At 35.2% G+C, this 19,799-nt stretch overlaps 1 protein-coding gene across 3 annotated transcripts in view; it reads right to left on the bottom strand.

Annotated features, from left to right (window-relative positions):
* The window catches only part of LOC106871151 (solute carrier family 12 member 4), a 187,968-nt gene that overhangs the window by 15,682 nt on the left and 152,487 nt on the right, over positions 1-19,799 (bottom strand). For all 3 annotated transcript variants that reach the window (XM_052966163.1, XM_052966165.1, XM_052966173.1), the window contains 7 exons: positions 18,295-18,399; positions 15,017-15,105; positions 10,964-11,043; positions 8,056-8,144; positions 3,332-3,438; positions 1,699-1,814; positions 432-522 (listed from right to left, as the gene is read on the bottom strand). In XM_052966163.1, the coding sequence (XP_052822123.1) occupies positions 432-522; positions 1,699-1,814; positions 3,332-3,438; positions 8,056-8,144; positions 10,964-11,043; positions 15,017-15,105; positions 18,295-18,399 (677 nt within the window). The remainder of the gene's footprint in view (positions 1-431; positions 523-1,698; positions 1,815-3,331; positions 3,439-8,055; positions 8,145-10,963; positions 11,044-15,016; positions 15,106-18,294; positions 18,400-19,799) is intronic.

Below are 19,799 nucleotides of genomic sequence, written 5' to 3'. Positions count from 1 at the left end.
GTCTATTTAGTTTTGCCTCGCTAGATGTCTAAACATTCCTCTCTGTGTCACCTTCACTAAGTAATTCAATCAACACATTGCTAGCTAAGGTAGTCTGGCAGTCAGGGATTTGGCAGCCAACTGTCGCACCAACCATCTCTTTCTTAGCCTTCCTCCTTGACCTCACTCTTACATCTGTCAGTCAATGTAATTCCTCTTCAATGCCAATTCCTGTCCTTAGCATATATCCACTCTCACCAACCATTATTTTTTACTATATTGAATGGCGTATATCCTGAAATGTAAGCTGTATCCACTTCAAAAAGTAAGTGATACTTACTGACACCCAACAAAACCTCCTTCAGATTTATGAATATACACTAATTCTCTGAAAAATTAGATATCAAAAATATTTGGTGTAAATGTTGAACTTTTGGTCTTTCAAAGGATACGGGCTACTGTGAAGATCCGTAATTTGCAGTTTTTCCAGACTTTGTGTTGTCTAAGCAGGAAGGGCAACAACATCAAAAGACCTCCTTCATGTGATCAAAATTAAGGGAAATAATCGTGGAAAAAGCAAATACAAAACAATATGATGTTAAAAGAAAAAATTGATTTTCTAAACTTTCATATAATGATCTTGATATATATCGATGGCTTGATACTTAAAAATAAAATTGACAAATACATTTTATTGAACATCTTAATCATAACTATTCAAGTGTATTTACTTAAACATTCTTTTATTATCAATTAAGATTTTTCTTTTATCTTTTTTTTATAGAAATATCTGACAGTTAAATTTATATACTCACATAATAAACCTTAATAAAATATTGTCAATAATACAAATACAATAAAAATCAGTATTTCTTAAACTCCTCATCCAATCTAGAACAGGAAATCATCGTCATTTAATGTCCATTTTCCATGTTGGCTGAAGAGCTGCTTGGGATCCATGTCTGTTTTGGCATGGTTTCAATGGCTGAATGCCCTTCCTAATACCAACCACTTTATAGAGTATACTGGGTGCTTTTATGCAGCAGTGGCATGGGTGCTTTTACATGGCGTAGATGCTTTCTCCATGGCACCAAACAGATGTTAAAATAAAGACAAAATATCGGACACTTTCTCTTCACTGGTATTATAATTATTTTGCTATTTGAGATCATGCTTCTCTGGTTTACCTTAAATGAATTCTTGGGTACATTTTTTTATCACTCGTACATTCCAGTTATATGTTGAAAATTCTGACCTTTTATTATAATCATTATCAGCCATCTTATATCAATTGGAGATTAAACATGTAGATGTATAAACACATATGCATGTTTATTTTACCCAAAGTAATCACTGAACTTCCATTGAGCTCAAGATATCAACAGCTTTAATTGCTATTATGCAAATATTGGTATGCTAGTGGTCAGTAGGGAGACGTAAATCTTCTAGATGGATCTAAACTATATAGATAAGGATATCTATAGGTTATGATGTTAAAAATATTTTCTGATTGCTTTAACACAATGGAAAATTTACTTCCTTTTACATCTGTCTAAACATGCAAAAAAAAAAAAAAATTAGATAAAATAAAATTAAGATTTTTAGATATAATTATTCAAGCTGGAAGTATTTCTAACTTATACGGATGTATTTTTGTACTTTGATAAAGGTGTTAGTTCAATTAATTCTATACATTATTAATTCAATTTCAAGGATATGAACAATCCACCAGACATCTATGGTTCCGGTAAGTTTTTGCGTGTTATCTGGGAACTGGTTAATGCCTTTTACAGCCATTAAGGCCAACTGGGCACCAGCAACATTCCTGATGGTGTCTATAAAGAAATATAAAAAAACATAATTACATTTAAGCCAAAAAGAAATTTTAAAAGAAAAATGTTTGTTGATAACTGAATAAATGTTTATAACCAGTTTTTTTTATCGTATTAAATTAGTATTCACATTTAAGACACAACTCAAAAGGACACTTTTATCATATCTTCATACATGATAGTCATCAACATATGTTTAAAGATCAAGACAAATATAATATGAACAGGAATAAAGATAGCATGGGCTTGCTAAAACCAGATGTGTAGGACACATTTAAGAGAGAGACACAGAAGATGATAAAAATTGTGGAGTGAATAACACGAGATGGCAGAGGATATTTTCTGAAGTGTGGCGAGTTCTAGTTTGATGTAGTCATCAGTTATGTTGCGACAGTCATATAACGAAAACTGGTAATTAAAAAAGATTAAACAGTGTATAGTTGATAGCTGTGTATTAGAAATCCCTTAAATGCATAATTAAGGACCTTTGTTAATCCAGTTGTCAGACTCTTGTCTTAGTATCTACTTCAACATCATTGAGAGTTGATGAGTATGAATTTATAATTTTATTTGGCAGAAATTTTTATTATGTTTCTTCATGCAAGTAATGGTAACACAATATCAATTATATTCTTAACTATGAGAGTAGTGATAAATATTAAAGTCACTAGGACAAGATAATAGTTTGGATGGGACATAAATATATCATCCATGAACCAAAAGTTTAGCAAAGGCCTATGTTTGAAAATAGATACAAGACTAACATATGTAACTAAAGCTATCATATATTCAGATAGATGAGAGTAACATGTGACATATGATTAATGAATAATGATAATTAACCTTTATACTATAGGCACAAAGCCTGAAATTTGGGGGTAGGGAACTAGTTGATCACAGTGACATTAGTGTTTCGCTAGTCTTAATTTATCAATCCTGAAAGGATGAAAGGCAAAGGTGACCTCAGCAGAATTTGAACTCAGAATATAAAGATGGATGAAATGCTGCTAAGCTTTTTGCCTGGCATGCTTGGAACTGCACACATATTGCATAAAGTACTGTCTGTCTGAGGTCCTTGTTGTGACTTGACAAGCAGTACAATATCTTCAATTAACAACCTCATGATATTGTATACTGTGCGACGTCTATAATAATAATAATAATAATAATAATAATTACAATAATGATTTCATTTATTTGCCGCAAGGGCGAAGGATGAGGGGACAATACAGAGACAGATATAAAGTGGTGGGGTATTAATAATAATGATAATAATAACCTCACAGACAGTTAAGAAGGCAAGAAAGGAGATGTATACAATCCTCTTAAATATGAGGAAGTCCATCAGCACCACTGTTTTCATGTATACTTTTCCATGCTTGCATGGATCAGATGAGGCAGTGATTTTTAAAACTGATCATCCTTTCTGATGCCAACCATCAGAAGCAAGGTAATAAAGTTTTCAAAATAAAAGAGCCAAGACATCACAGTAGTAATTATTTTGAGATTAATTGGTTTACCTATAAAGACCCTGTAGCTCTTCTGCTCAGGACTATGTCTCCATCCATAGGGCCATCCGATCATAATTGTGTTATGTTTCAAACCACCGAGGCCAGCTGTTTGGGTTCTGTAAAATTGTAAACATTGAAATGTTTGGATTATTTCAACTGCAAGAAATTATCTTAGATTTCTTTCATTTTTACTTAATATAACACACATACACACACACACATACACACCATTGAAAATATTTTTTGTCATTCAGTTTTTAAATTACTCTAGCATTGTTCACTAAATTTGAATATAAGATGTAAAAATACTGTTTGGTATTAAAAAAGACAAGAGAAAAACAAAAAGCAGAAGAACTTTTAATATCTTATGAATGAGTTTCATATGTAACAGGAGTTGCCAGTACAATTTCATAAAAAGTAGCACGAAAAATTGTGTTACTTAAAAATGAAAAGTTTGCAGGTAAATTTTAAAGAAATATATGCATAACGGTTGCCTGTAGGTTGGTTCTAATTTCTTAGTTGATTGTTTAATATCATATATCTGTCACATGTAAATAATGCTATAACATTTATTACAGCTTGTTATTACAACTAAATGTTGTTCTTAATTAATGCCAACTATTTAATAGTTAATTAATAAAAGCATAAATTAACTGAACTAAATAAAGTGCTTTGACTCACCTACAGTTGTGTCAAAGTCAATGATGGCTGAGCTTAAACACATGGGCATTGTATCAGCTATAAATCTAATTAATACTTTAATAACTACCTTTTTATCTTGCACACTCACACACATGTAATATGATGCTGGTATGGGTGTGTAGTTAAGAAGTTCACTTCCCAATCATGTAGTTTGAGGCAGACAAAAACTGAAAGAAGCACAGTATGTGTGTGTGTGTATATACACGTGTACAGTGGTTATGTGTGTATGTGCATAATTGGGGTTCTCCAAATATTGTTCTGCAGTGAATTGTGATGTTACTGTTATTTCTCCTATCATTGGATCATCCAGTGGCATTATACATACATCTCAAGATGTGGTGAATAAGGTATTCCTTACTTGTAAACTAAGTAAGAGTCAGTAACTGGAAGAATGTCTTCATTGAAGCGAAACAGTCATGGCACCTGTGCCCAGCATTGCCTTCCTGGCACTTGTGCCAGATGGCACGTGTAAAGACATTCGAGCAAGATCGTTGCCAGTGCCGCCGAACTGGCTCCTGTGCAGGTGGCACGTAAAATACACCATTTTGAGCGTGGCCGTTGCCAGTACTGCCTGATTGGCCTTCGTGCCAGTGGCACGTAAAAGCACCCACTACACTCTTGGAGTGGTTGACATTAGGAAGGGCATCCAGCTGTAGAAACTCCGCCAAATCAGATTGGAGCCTGGTGTAGCCATCTGGTTTCACCAGTCCTCAGTCAAATTGTCCAACCCATGCTAGCATGGAAAGCGGATGTTAAACAACGCTGATGATTGAAGCCATGCTAGCATGGAGAACAGGTATAAAATGAACAAATGAACAATAGAGTAAATGCATATGTGTGAGCATGCATCTAATATGTTTTGGCTACATGCATGGGTATTTTTGTAGGAGAAAGAGTTACAATTGATACAACCTTTGAAAAACATTAGCACATATTTTATGAATTCACTGAAAAACTAAGTCATCGTCAGCTGGATACTAAGTCAAAGCAATGATATACCAAGAAAGTAGTTATGCAGTTTTTTTATAACTGACTGCTTCATCTTTCTTGTGGTGTGTGTCATGTATCTATCTCTGTCTAAACCTGGACAATAGCTTGAGCTACTCAAGGCTCTTATCAGAAAAAGGATAACTTGGGTGGAGTAGTCTCATTAATATTAATTTTCAACAGTTGCAGATTGTTGGCTGTAGGGAAATTATAAGTAGGGAGATTTTAAGAGTTGCAATTCCGGCAAAAAACAATTGTGTAAAGTACTTAAGCATTGTTCAACAATGTTTTCCCTCAATATGGATATAATTATGGTTAATTGAAGTTTTTATGATAGATCAACATTAAGTACTATAGTACTTAAATACATTACTTATAACATTGTGTAGGAAATGAAATACATCAGGGAAGATGGACAGAGGTCTGGTAATAGTAGAGAATGATTTTAAATACGAAAGAGCCATAGTAATAGAGACTGGAAGTGTTGCATGAAGTGAGTTCAAAAAGCATCTGACCTTTGGGTATAAAAAAAGACAAATTTTATTTAATCACCTTCAAAATACTCCCTTTAGGAGTTCACACACTTTTCTCAGCAGTTCTGTCACTGCTGGTAAAACCTCTAGAATGAAAATCCAATGGACGCACACTACATGTCTGTACACTAGGGCTAGCAGCTGGGAACTGACATGGCCCACCAGTGCAAAAATTTCCATGCATTTGTCCTCCTAAGATTTTGCCCACATGGCATTAGTTTTGGTGGGAAATCATAAATTCAAATACTTCTTGAATGCACCTCATAAATGGTTGGCCAGTTAAACACTACCACTTGGCTCTTAGGTGCCTTTAGAAGAGTGTACACTTTTGCATACATCTGAACCAGGCCTTTGGTCTGAGAAGAACTTCCTCTCTCTTTCCCTTCTACCAGTTCTTGGGGACCCTAAAAACGAATGGCCTTCCTCTTCTGACTAAAACATAAATACAAGTGAAAACTTAAAAATATCTAGATTATGACTTCGTCATTTTACAGTCAGTCATTCAGGTAATACAGTAAGATGTCATGCCCATTGACTGGCATAGCAGAATCATAATCAATTACTACAAGAGTAGAGAAAGATGTAATTTTAGGAGTATCAAATTTCTGTGTCCAGTTATGAAAGTTATGGAAAAATACAGGAAGAAATACTGCTGATGCCATCTTCTTAGTGACGCTACTGCAGAAGTATTTAGCTTAGAGTAAATCACTGTACTTGGCATTTGTCAACATTTAGAAAGTCTGTTGTTCTGTTATCTGGTGATCATTGAGAAAACCAGAAGTGGACAAGAGGCTTGTAAGATTGGATCCTGTTGAACCATATAGCATATGCCAGTATAGAAAGTGAACATGAAATGATGATTGTGATGATATTAATGAAAGCTTTTGAAATGACATTTAAAACCTGTCTAATATCATTGCTGAGTTTACATACAAAGTGTGGGGGGAATGTGATAAGGTTGCTCTCCTTGGTGAGGAGGATTGACCTGCAAGTGTCCTGTGCCAGTGCCATATAAAAAGTACTCATGCCAGTGTCACATAAAAATGCTCATGTGGTGCCACATTAAAAGCACCCAGCACTCACTGTAAAGAGGTTGGCATTAAGAAGGGCATCCAGCCATAGAGTCCAAACCAACTCAGACTGGAACCTGGAGCAGCTCTCCATTTTGCCAGCTCCAGTCAAACAGTCCAATCCATGCCAGCATGGAAAACAGACGTTATAAGATGATGATGATGATGATATTCTTGTGTTGGGTACAGTTGCATTTTCTAAAAAAAAAAAAAAAAGAAAGTTTCCTCTATCAGCAGATGTTGAAGAAACCTCAGCTATGAGGAAATACTTTTATGACATGAAGGGTGTGGTGTCAGAATGTCTCCATTTACTTTTGTCAAGTTTCTGATAATTTTAGCCAGTGAATAGAGGACAATTATTGTGTGATATATTTCAGTGAGATGCTTAGTGCCTACATGTTGGTGTGGTTGCAGATAGTGACGATAGTGACTAAAGTGTTGTCAAGTTATGTTCAGAGACTATTTTCAGGAAGCTAGTATGTTTCACTGGATGTGCAATGTCAGTGTGCAACAAGGGTAAAGTCTCACTGCAGTCATGACTAACCATGGGATTGCACCTAGAAAGTTCCCTTCGAAGGCACATGTCTGGGCAAGGTTGTTTATGGAAGACCAGCAGTTGCCCATGCATACCAGCTTCCCCTCTCCATACCACCGATGTTATCCAAAGGAAAGGCAAATGTTGATACACATAGGCTCCAGTAATGCTGCAACTAATTCCTACAGCTAAGTGAACTGGAGCAATGTGAAATAAAGTGTCTTGCTCATGAACACAACACATAGCCTGGTCACGGAATCAAACTCACTACCTCATGCTTGTGAGCCTAATGCTCTAACCACTGAGTCATGCACCTTCACAAGTGTGGTGTATTGGGAGAGAAGTTGGGCATAAGAGGAACTATATGCAATGTGCAAGAGAGAAGACTGCAGTGATATGGTCATGTGATATGGATAGATGAGGATAGGTGCATTAAGAAGCACCACTCACATAAAGTGGAGGGAAGTTGTGAAAGACAGGGACAAAGTATTAAAGACCAATCTCAAAACATTGAGTCTTATGAAGGAGATGACAGAGGACTGAGATATGTGGCACATTGCTGTACTTGAAAAGACCTGCCAACCACAACAGAACTGAAATCCTAAAACTAAGGTGCCACATAAGCATTGGTGGTGGTGCTGGTGCCATGTAAAAAGCACCAAGTACACTCTGTGGAGTGATTGGCATTAAGAAAGGCATTCAGCTGTAGAAACTAAGCCAAATCAGACTATAGAACCTGGCACAGCCCCTGGCCTTGCCAGTTCTTGTCAAGCTACCCAACCCATGCCAGCATAGAAAATGGATGTTAAATGTTGATGAAGGTGATGAAAGAAAAAAAAAAATTAAAATAAAGGTATAAAAAGATATTAATTTATGTTCTAATTTGAAGTCTATAAGGGTACTCACAGGTGACATAACCCCTCAATCACACTTTTTGCCACTAATACATCTGCAAAACCTTTAATATTTTCTGTATCCATCAAATGATCAAGTGCCTATAAAGAAATAAAACATAAAAGGAACAATAATTAACAAAAAAAAAAAAACAAAAACAGAAATGAGACATGGGAAAAATTGGCTAATTTGTTAAAGTTATTGTAATTGTAGTCAAATGACCACTTAAACCTTTTCATAACATGTTGGAAATTGCCTTCAGGACATCTCTCATATGTAAATTAAAATTTTCCATAATTTATTTAAAAACCTAATGTGAAGTTAGGTTCCAAATACCAGCTCAACAATGAAAAGTTAGTTGATTTATTAAATGCCACAAAATTCTTCATTACTTTTTGTGCACTTAATTATGTGAGTGTGTGTGTGTGTGTGTTTACGTATATTAGATATTACAAATGATGATAATAGAATCTGAGAACTGTTTTTTTGAGTACGTGGTACATGTACGCACATAAGTATCCTGTGGGACCCACATGCATGTTTTACATGTAATGCATTTTCATGTGTGCATTTATGTGTACATGTGTATACTTATGCATATATATATATACTATGATGATGATGATGATGATAATTTAGAGTTATATATTATCGCAGTGTACTCAGCTCGTTCTGCATTTGGAAGCCCATGGAAACTACTATATACTGATGATCTTGCCCTCATAGCAGAATCTATAATAAAACTAGAAAAGAAATTCCAGGTGTGGAAACAATCTGGAATCAAAGGGTCTTAAAGTTAACTTAGCAAAGACCAAGATCCTAGTAAACAAGAAAACAGACAGGACCCCACCCACTTCAGGTAAATGACCCTGCTTGATATGTAGGAAAAGTGTATGTAGGAGTTCCATTCAGTGTACCCAGTGCATGCTCTAATACAAAAGGGGTATAGTGAAATAGTAAGAAGGTTAACAGAGAAAGTAGCATTTGTATGCTGAAGATGCACAGGAGCCATAAAAACTACAGATACACAGGAAATTGATTTCCTCAAATGTCCTGGAGGTTCCCTGGAAGTAATAGGTAATTTCTGCTACCTAGGTGACCTAGTTAGAAGTGGAGGAGGATGTACTGAAAGTGTTATTACTGGAATAAGAATAGGATGGAATGAGTTCAGACAGCTTTTACCTCTACTGGCAACCAAAGGCCTCTCTGTCTGAGTGAAAACACTGGCCACATCAAAAGCACTGATGATGGTGCCACATTAAAGTACTGGTGCTGGTGCCATGTAAAAAGCAGTAGCACTGGTGCTACATAAAAAGCATCCAGTACACTCTATAAAGTGGTTGGCATTAGGAAGGGCATCCAGCTGTAGAATTCAAGCCCAAACATACTATGGATCCCGGTGCGGTTCCTGGCCTTGTCAGATCTTATGAAACCATTTAACCCATGCCAGCATGGAAAACAAATGATGATGATGTGAATATTTCAATACAAATATGGTCACAAAAGGATTATTCCTTCCATTATGCTGAAACTGGTGACCAATCCTTGCACTTCTCACTTTTCATATGAGGACATCCTGGATCACATCCAATCAGATCTCACATCTCCTTCTCAGAGCTTATGATCTTGCATTACTACATATCCTGAATCTCTGATGACAAAACTGTATAGGAGAACTTGTACCATTCTCCCACCAGCTGACTGGGGTTTATGAGTGAGAAATGATAAACTTAAGCCATGCTTTGCTCTAAAAGAGTATCTAGCACACTTCATTTTGTAACTACTTAGGAAAATGATTAGACTAAATGAGTTAGAATTTGGTTTTGTTCCATGGAGAAATATTTAGTTAAAAGTAAACTTCCACATAGATACATATGCATGCAAACATACATATATATATATATATGTGCATGAAATATATATATATATATATATATAAGGCACAGATGTGGTTGTGTGGTTAAAGAGCTTGCTTTTCAATCATGTGGTCTTGGGTTCAGTCAAATTGCTTCTAAAACCATGTGAGCAGAATTGGTGGACAGAAACTGAAAGATGCCCGTTGTATATGCATGTGTGTGAGTGAGTGTGTGTGTGAGTGTGTGTGTGTGTGTGTGTGTGTATGTGCGTGTGTGTGTGTGTGCGCGCCCTCATAAAGGGCAACAAGCTTACTACCAAGATTCCAGCTGTGTATCAATGGTGTGTACCCAATTAGCAATAGATACATAATTCATGTCTTATCTATGAACTTCTGTACTTTTCCATCTCAAATTGGTACTTATAATGTCAAATATCAAATGCAGTTGCTTTAACCTTTTTGTTATGATATTTCTGTTGAAAAATACTATCTTTGTTTCAATTAATATTGAAATTAATGCAGAATTTAGTAAAATAACTTTATTACTGAATTAGTTTTTGGAACATAAAGTGACATAAAATTTTGATAGAAGGTCTTAAAAGCAGGAAGTTTGTATCATTCAGCCAAGGATAGCCTCAGGTTACGACGACGAGGGTTGCAATTGATCCGATCAGCGGAACAGCCTGCTCGTGAAATTAACGTGCAAATGGCTGAGCACTCCACAGACACGTGTACCCTTAATGTAGTTCTTGGGGGAGATTCAGCATGACAGAGTGTGACAAGGCTGGCCCTTTGAAATACAGGTACAACAGAAACACGAAGATAGAGTGAGAGAAAGTTGTGGTGAAAGAATACAGCAGGGTTTGCCACAATCCCCCGCTGGAGCCTCGTGGAGCTTTAGGTGTTTTCACTCAATAAACACTCACAACGCCCGGCCTGGGAATCGAAACCCTGATCCTACAACTGCGAGTCCGCTGCCCTAATCACTGGGCCATTGCGCCTCCACTAGCCTCAGGTAGGTTGGTATCAAAATGGTTAAATGTAAAGATTCTGAAATAAACTTACTTGTTTAGCAGCTTGAGATTTAGCAAATGTTTTTCTAAAATCTCCTTCAAGTACACTGGAGACTAGAATCAGTCCTTTACCTAAATAATAATTAAAAATGTTGAATATATATAGTAAATTTAATAATTTGTTCATTAGATATTACATAGAAGTTTTAAAATTTTCAATATTATTTTTTTTAGCAGTGATTAAAAGAAAAAAAATGTAGTATAAAAAGTAATAATTCACAAGGAAACATTACATATTAAGAATACTCAAAGAAAATGCTTTTCATTATCAATGATGCTTAGAATATATTGATTTCTGTTGTATGACATTGGGTAAATTTTATTTGATCCCATTCACTAATGCTATACATTCTGGGTTGTCTGTAGTGCAAGTCAAACAGGTGTCTAAAAAAGTTTAAATCAAATACCAGAATATATCTAGTTCAGGTATTTATATCCTGTGTCAATGCAAGTGGGATGAAAAGAACATTAAGGTGGGGATTTATTTATTTATGTTTATTAATTTTTATTGGCTTTTGGTCCAGAAAAAAGTACTGTGCCCATTGCCTTTGACAGGCCCTCCAAGATAGGTATAATTGACAAAGTTAATGGTTTTCAGAAAAGGTAAAAGTTAACAGTTACAAAACAAAACATGGATTGGATGGAAACTGTATATTTTTCTAGCAACATGGTATCTGCATGGTATATAACTAATAGTTTAGGGTCGTGGATATTCTGTTGCTTTCATGAAGAATATCCCAGAGAAATCAAACCAGTTGTTACCCAGGGTGATCTAAGAGTGAAGTTAATAAGAGAATTCACATGGTCCACCCTTCTTTAACTTATTAGTAGGGAAGTGGAAAAAGCAGTTATGTGATTGCTATTGTGCATACAGAGTATCTCAACAAACATGATAGAACTGCACAGTATATTCACTTGGTAATTTGCAAAGACTTGGGTCTACCTCATGATAAAGACTAGTGGGAACACAAACCACTTTCAGTGCTTGAAAATGACCACATCTCACTCCTCTGGAACTTCATCATCATCATCATCATCATCGTTTAACATCCGCTTTCCATGCTAGCATGGGTTGGACGATTTGACTGAGGACTGGTGAACTAGATGGCTACACCAGGCTCCAATCTGATTTGGCAGAGTTTCTACAGCGGGATTCCCTTCCTAACGCCAACCACTCCAAGAGTGTAGTGGGTGTTTTTACGTGCCACTGGCACGAAGGCCAGTTAGGAGGTATTGGCAGTGGTCACGCTTGAAATGGTGTATTTTACGTGCCACCCTATGCTATCCTTGTCCACTGGACTACAAAATACCCTATCTAGATACGATCTAGATGAGTCCACATTCAGGTAATCTAATCAGTACCTGTCACACAATTGAAACAATAATAATGATAATAATAATCCTTTCTAGTGGAGGCATAAGGTCTCACATTTGTGGGGAGGGGACTAGTCGATTACAGTGTTTCACTGGTACTTAATCTATCGAACCCGAAAGGATGAAAGACAAAGTCGACCGTGGCGGAATTTGAACTCAGAACATAGTGACAGGCAAAATACTACTAAGCATTTCATTCAGCATACTAACGATTCTGCCAGCTCGCTGCCATAATAATAATAATAATAATGATAATAATAATAATAATTACAAATTTTGGGCACAAGGCAAGCAGTTGCAGGGGAGAGGATAAATCAATTACATCGACCCCAGTGTTTGAGCATTTTACTTGGTGTGCTAATGATTCTGCTAGCTCATCACCTTACTACTACTACTACTACTACTACTACTACTACTACTACTACTACTACTAATAATAATAATAATAATCAAGATGGACTCTCCTGTCGAAGATGACATATGAGTGTTCAGCTTTTGTAGAATGACTTGTACAAATGATTTTCTTTGTAGTAATCAAATGTATGTGCTGTGCATTAGCTCACTCCCTCCATCAAATCGATGTTGCCCGAACAGGTGCACGGTGTACCACATATCAAGTGTCGAAGTGATTGCAGAAACAATGGGAGATGAAGTGTTTTGCTTAAGAACACAACGCATCACCTGGTCTGGGAATTGAAACCACAATCTCACAATTGTGAGTACAACACCCTAACCACTAGGCCATCCTCACAATAATAATAATAATAATTGCATAAAGACAAAATTAATTAGTATGTATTAAGATTATGTACTAATTAAGTAAAGAGTCACTTAAGTCTAAATTATAATTTTAAATGGTATTATGCAATTAATTACAATTTGGCTTTGTAATTTGGAAGAGAAGATAAAGTGATATTAAGCTACTTGCATTAACCTTTAAGTGCTTTAAGCAACTGCAAGATATCCATCAAACTATAAAACAACAGTTTAATTAAGATAGTGTAAACATTTAATGCAGTCAGGAGCCAAAAGTTAAAGAGAAATAATCTTTTGCAGCAAATATGTTAACACTATCGTTTTTTATTTGGCTGGCATCCTCTAAATCAGGAGTCAGCAGACTATGGCCCACAGGCCGAATCTAGCCCGTGAGGTCAGTTCATCCAGCTCACAGCTGCATTGTATCTTTTGTGTACCTACAATGAGCGTTCATTCCTGCAGTGATCATGTTTTAACTTGCATTGCCATGTTTAAACATTCTCTTCATGGGAATGTTTGCTGAAAATGAATTTGTCACTTGTACAAGTTACAAAATAGTGCTTAAGATGACAGAGTGAGGAAAACAGTTTACTGATGGCAACTTCAACTAAGAATGTATGATGGAAGCAACAAATGACTTGTTTCCTGAGAAAACCGATTTGCTAGGAAGTATCAACCAGTGTCCCTGATATGGCATCAGTATTTGGAACAACTTATGTCTGTGAAGTCAGCACATTGAATGAGGTTGACTGATGAACATTTGAAAGGAATTCTCTTGGTTGGATGCAACAATTCCAAAGCAAACATTGATATCTTAAAATCTAAACAACAGTTTCACAAATCCCACTAACCATTTTTGCTACTTAGTTTGTGAGATTTGGATATGTGCACACTGGGTGTGATATAACTATCTTATTATTAATGTCACCTAACTTGATAACATTTTTTGTAAATAAATATGTTGGCTGTCTTTATTCTTTTGTGTATTTACTGTATTGTATTAAACAAAATGGTTATGTGGCCTGTGCTTATCATTCTCTCAATTATCTGGCCTGCTGTGAAAAAAGGCTGGTGACCCCTGCTCTAAATAAATCTTTCTTTAAACTATTCTAGTTTTCTATGTGAAACCATGCACAGTCTTATACATTTACTAAGTGATTCTATCACCATTATGTCAACAAGTAGGGTGAAGTCTGTGTTCCACTGATGAGAGCATAATAAGACCGAAACATATCCCAAGTTGTGTATTATATTCTTTTATTTGTTTCAGTCATTTGACTGCGGCCATGCTGGAGCACCGCCTTTAGTCGAGCAAATTGACCCCAGGAAATAAATAAATAGAATATTAGTCTTAGGCTGATATTGTTTTATCTTTGGTACATAATTATTTCTAGTTAAATTTTTCATATTTTTTACTTAAATATGTGAACACTAACTGTTGTTTTTCATATGGATAATGTCTCTGAGTATTTAATTGTTAAATACATAACTTATATATGCTCTAGAATTGTGTGGTTTATATGTTAATGCATACCATTATATTACATATGAGGAGATGCTGAAAAGTTCCTAGTTTTAAGGGTATGGTGAAAGGCCTGTTTGGAGGCCTAACCTTCTGAGTTTTTTTACAGGGCTTAGGAAAACTGAAGGACTGCTGCAATAAGTGTGTGAATCTGAGAGAGAAAGATGTTGAATAAAATCATAATTAAGTGATCCTCCTGTATTTTCTTTTATCCAAAGCCAAGAACTTTTCAGTACTCCCTTGTATGGATGATGTAGGTAATATGGGATAGTTAACACATGTAAGTATGAAGAAAGAAGATGATAATTAAATTGATAGCAAGGGAAAAGTGTGTGTGTGTGTATGAATAAGAAAAACAAAGATAAACAGTGAAATATGTGTATATATATTTACCAGCTTTTAACTGAGTTGCAAGTGTTGCTAGTTTTGGATACATTGGTTTCAAATTTTCATCTGGTTTCATAAGAACAAGTAACTGGGGCCTGGAAAGGAGAAACAAATATTAGAAAAATATATGCACATATGATATAAATAGATTGTATTAGACAATGAACATGGCCAATATTTGTGAGGTTTGAAGGAGTAGAGTTGATTGAATCAGTTCCAGTATATTACTGGTATATATTTTATCAAACCCAGACAAATTAAAGCAAAATCAATTCAGACAAGATTCAAACTGAGGTCATTAAGTTAGACACATCAAAACCACCAGCATGAAGTTGAATTGTTCAACTATAAAATGATATTTTAATTTTATCTAAATAGTTGTTCATATCCTTGCAGTTGAATAGCATTAATCAGCTCTACATGTGTACAGTAGGTGCACAGAGATATCTCATACAAAAAGACATTTGATCAATATTTCAGCTGTTGATCATCTTTCATTTACTGTGAACAAGATAACTACTAGTACCTACTTTATAGATAGTTAAAGGTTGCTGATGTATTGAACAGTTTGAGTAAGTGCACATAGTAAATAACTTATTTAACTTGTTAGCATTTAAATCGGCCATATCCAGCCCAAATATGCTATATCTTTTATCTTCTGGCCAGCCAAATCCAGCCTAACCAAATCTACCCTTCTATGCTAAAATAAAAATTACAAGTACATAATCATAATTTCGATGCTACAAAATCATGCATGATTAATCAAAAACAATGTGAATGAAAAAGTAATACATTTGAGAGAGTAATCCGTGAATGGATTAAACAGTTTCTCTGAAAGATAAGAAAGTTACTAATGAAAGTAGTGGACAAAAAGCTTGGCACTATTATACTTGATCTGAATTCTTATAAGGAAGCTTCATAAAGAAGTTCATGTTTAATTGCAGAGTAGAACGTCTAAAATGTTAATAAGTAATGTTCTTTTGATATACAACTGTTTGCCAGATCTTTAGTTATTAATTAATTTCTTATTGTTCACATCTTCACAATTTTTCTATTGGTTGCCTCGAGTCACCATCAAGTATCGAGTCTAAAGGGAGAGTACTCTGAAATTTCTTATCTCTAGAATTTTGAAACTCAGCACCGTCAGCTAAGAAAACTCATGTTAAAAAAAAAGGATATGGAAGGTTACACTGGATAATGATTGTAGTGTTAGAAATATGATATTTGAATAAGAAAAGGTTGGGATGATCATAGTAGGAACATTTCTGATCATGGGTCTGCTTAGTCAGCATTGCTGTGAGGGTAAATAACACAAACAGAACTTAAAACACTACATGCTCACTCTATTTGCTGGAAATAGCAACCAACTTTAATTTAAATCACACATGACTATTTTGAAAAAGAAAAATTATATTCAACAATATATAGGTAGTATTAGGTACACGATACATGCTTTAACATTTTTGATACCAACCTGGCTGAAACCACCTCTGGCTCTGTAGTACAAATGTCTTGTTTTCAAAAGTTCTGAATTAAAATTGTCCACCAAACCTTAGTTACAATTTATGTTCCTGACACTAACTTAAATGATAACTGATTTATTTTACTAAATTATTTGTTATATTCAAAATTAATTGAAAGAAACACAGACCATCTCAACAGAAATATGGTAACAAAAAGGTTAAAAAACAAACGGTGGTTATGATTAGAATACTTTTGATTATAGATCTGCAGGATCAGAGCCAAGGTTCAATAACAATTATTAAGTAAACAGTGCTATTATTAACAGTAAACAAGTGAGGTATCTATTCAAAATAAGGTGGATGAACTGTTGATCCTTTGGTTGGGAGTCTTCCATACTGTTGATTCAGCTAACTCTAACTTCCTGATATAGTTTATTAATGAGCTAATAATGTAAATGGACAACTGGTAACCTTTCAATACAGAACTAATTAATTCAGAACATTTAATATCTCATTATTAAATACACAAAAATATCAAAATCACATAAAAAATGATACACTTGACCAGTTTGTACTATACATTTTGAATTGCTAAGCAACTAAATTAATACAATTATAATGAACATGTGCCAATGGCGTTGTGGATAAGAGCAATTAAAAATAAAAGTTCAAATCCAGTTTGGGACAATGCACATATTTAGGAATAAGACATCTGATGCTGATGACCAGAGTTGAAACTACTAAAAAAAGTTGCTGAGATGTAAATATTAAGATATAAATAATGAGATGTAATATTAAGAGAAAGTTAATAGTCTGACGAATTATGATCTCATTAATAACAAGAGCGTGGAGGCGCAATGACCCAGTGGTTAGGGCAGTGGACTTGCGGTCATAGGATCGCGGTTTCGATTCCCAGACCAAGCGTTGTGAGTGCTTATTGAGTGAAAACACCTAAAGCTCCACGAGGCTCCGGCATGGAATGGTGGCGAACCCTGCTGTACTTTTTCACCACAACTTTCTCTCACTCTTACTTCCTGTTTCTGTTGTGCCTGTATTTCAAAGGGTCAGCCTTGTCACACTGTGTCATGCTGAATATCCCCGAAAACTACATTAAAGGTACACGTGTCTGTGAAGTGCTCAGCCACTTGCATGTTAATTTCACGAGCAGGCTGTTCCGTTGATCGGATCAACTGGAACCCTCGATGTCGTAAGCGACGGAGTGCCAACAACAATAGCAAGAGCACCCAGAAAGTGCAAACCTCCACTAAGGCGACACCAATGTCCTCTCAATGATTAGCCAGAGACGATTTTTAAAATGAGGATACCTGAAATAAACTCGATTGCTCTCACAAATGAGATTACTAAAAATGAACCCGACTACTCTGAAAAATTAAGTAAAAAAAACAGGAAAATAATCCAGAATCTTTGTCCGGTACTAGATCAATTCCAAAATCTAATCAGTTCATGCCAATCACGAGGCCAAACATCCCTGAAAGTTTCATCCGAATCCATCTGGTGGTTCTTGAGATATCTTGTCCACAGACAAACAAACAAACAAACTTGACTGCAAACAATACCTCTGCCTTTGCTAAGGCGGAGGTAATAACTAATTGTAGATAAGTGGATATTTTTCCTGGTTAAGGATTAGGAATTGAAAGAGGAAAAAAAAAAATAGAGTTGATTTGCAACAAATGCTTTCTGGTAACGTTTAAAATTGAAATATAAAAAAAAAATAACAAATCAGATAATTGTGACTAATTGGAGTCAAGGAGAAAGCAAAAGTTGCATAATTTTTATTTCAAGAGAACAAAAATAACGTACCTCCAATTTTTGGTATGAGGTGGTCCTTCTTGTAATCTGAGCAACGCATATCTTGCAGCAGACATAGCAAGTCCGCGAATTCCATCTCCCCATTCTTTTTCAGCACTGTTGAATTACATAAAGTTTTATATATTCACTTTCTAAGTATCATATGTCACAGCTTTCAAGTATATGTATGTATGTATATGTATGTTTTTATATGTATGTATGTATGTATGTATGTATGTATGTATGTATGTATGTATGTATGTATGTATGTGTGTATGTTCCCTTTGGTTTTTAACTATTTGAATGCTTTCTGCAAGGAAGGAACTAGTTTTCAACAAAGATACAACATTCTATCATTGGAATAACAAAAACATTGTCACATGTTGAACTTGAGGAAAGTCTTGCATATTTTTACTGTTCTGCTTACAGATTGTATTAATGATGTGCATGTTAGTCAATTGATTTCTTTTCCTGAAACTCCTAGCTTTTCTAAATTGTCACTTAGGCATGTACTCACAAAACCTAGTGCAACAATTATTATTGATAAAAATGTTAATTTATAATCTGAATATAGAATCTGTAGGTTTTAAAACAGTTCTCTATAGCTATTCTCTTTCTCTTCGATTTTCAAAGAGATATTAAAATCCACAGTGCAGCTGATTTCTATGATGGTATATACCTTTACATGTCTGTCCTAAACAAATATATTTGGTCTGTTATGTTTGCACCTGGTAGAAGTTTTGATGAGAGTATTCTGCCAATACTCTTTGCATTGATGCTTGTGTATGTATTCAATAATAGGGATACTCTCTATATTTATTTCAGAACAGTATTTACTCTAGATAACACTGCATATCGTTTTTGCAACAATGTTGTGTTGCATAGATAATACCTTGATGACATTTTTTGGGCAGCTGCTGATCATACTTGATATGCTGCTCCAAGTGCTTCATTGTCTCTTTTGTTCATTAGGTATTTTGTAGCAATCTCCTGCTCTTGGCTTGCTAAAACATAATCTTCAAAGTGTGATGCAATATAGCAGGCCTGAGTCCATATCCAGATCTTCTTTGTGGTATGTTAGTCCAGCTGTATTGAGGTTGTAAGGGAGGTCAACAGGAAAAGATCACTTATTGGGGAAGTATATGAGTGCGTGTGAATGTATGTATGCATGCAAGCAGGTAGGTGGGTATGCATGTATAAATTTGTGTGTATATATATATATATATATATATATACATACATACATTCACACACACACACACACATGTACGTATTTGAGTGTATTTACACTCACTCACGAATGAAGAGGCTTGAATTGTTTGGCAACAGGATGATTTGTGTTACTGATGAAGTACAGAACATGAGAAAGAGTACCCATGTGTACAGACATCTTGTAGGTTTTGTAGAGCAGCATTATGAAAAAGTATTTTGGGCAATGAATATTTACTTTTTCAAGAGTATGAGTAGACGTGTTATTAGAAAAGTAAACAGAAAAATCTTACCCTTTATATTCAATG

The sequence above is a fragment of the Octopus bimaculoides genome, chromosome 1 (assembly GCF_001194135.2).
Source record: "Octopus bimaculoides isolate UCB-OBI-ISO-001 chromosome 1, ASM119413v2, whole genome shotgun sequence".
Classification (NCBI taxonomy): Eukaryota; Metazoa; Mollusca; class Cephalopoda; order Octopoda; family Octopodidae; genus Octopus; species Octopus bimaculoides.
The sequence above is the reverse complement of the archived record's forward strand: the minus strand, read 5'-3'. Positions and strand labels throughout refer to the sequence as shown.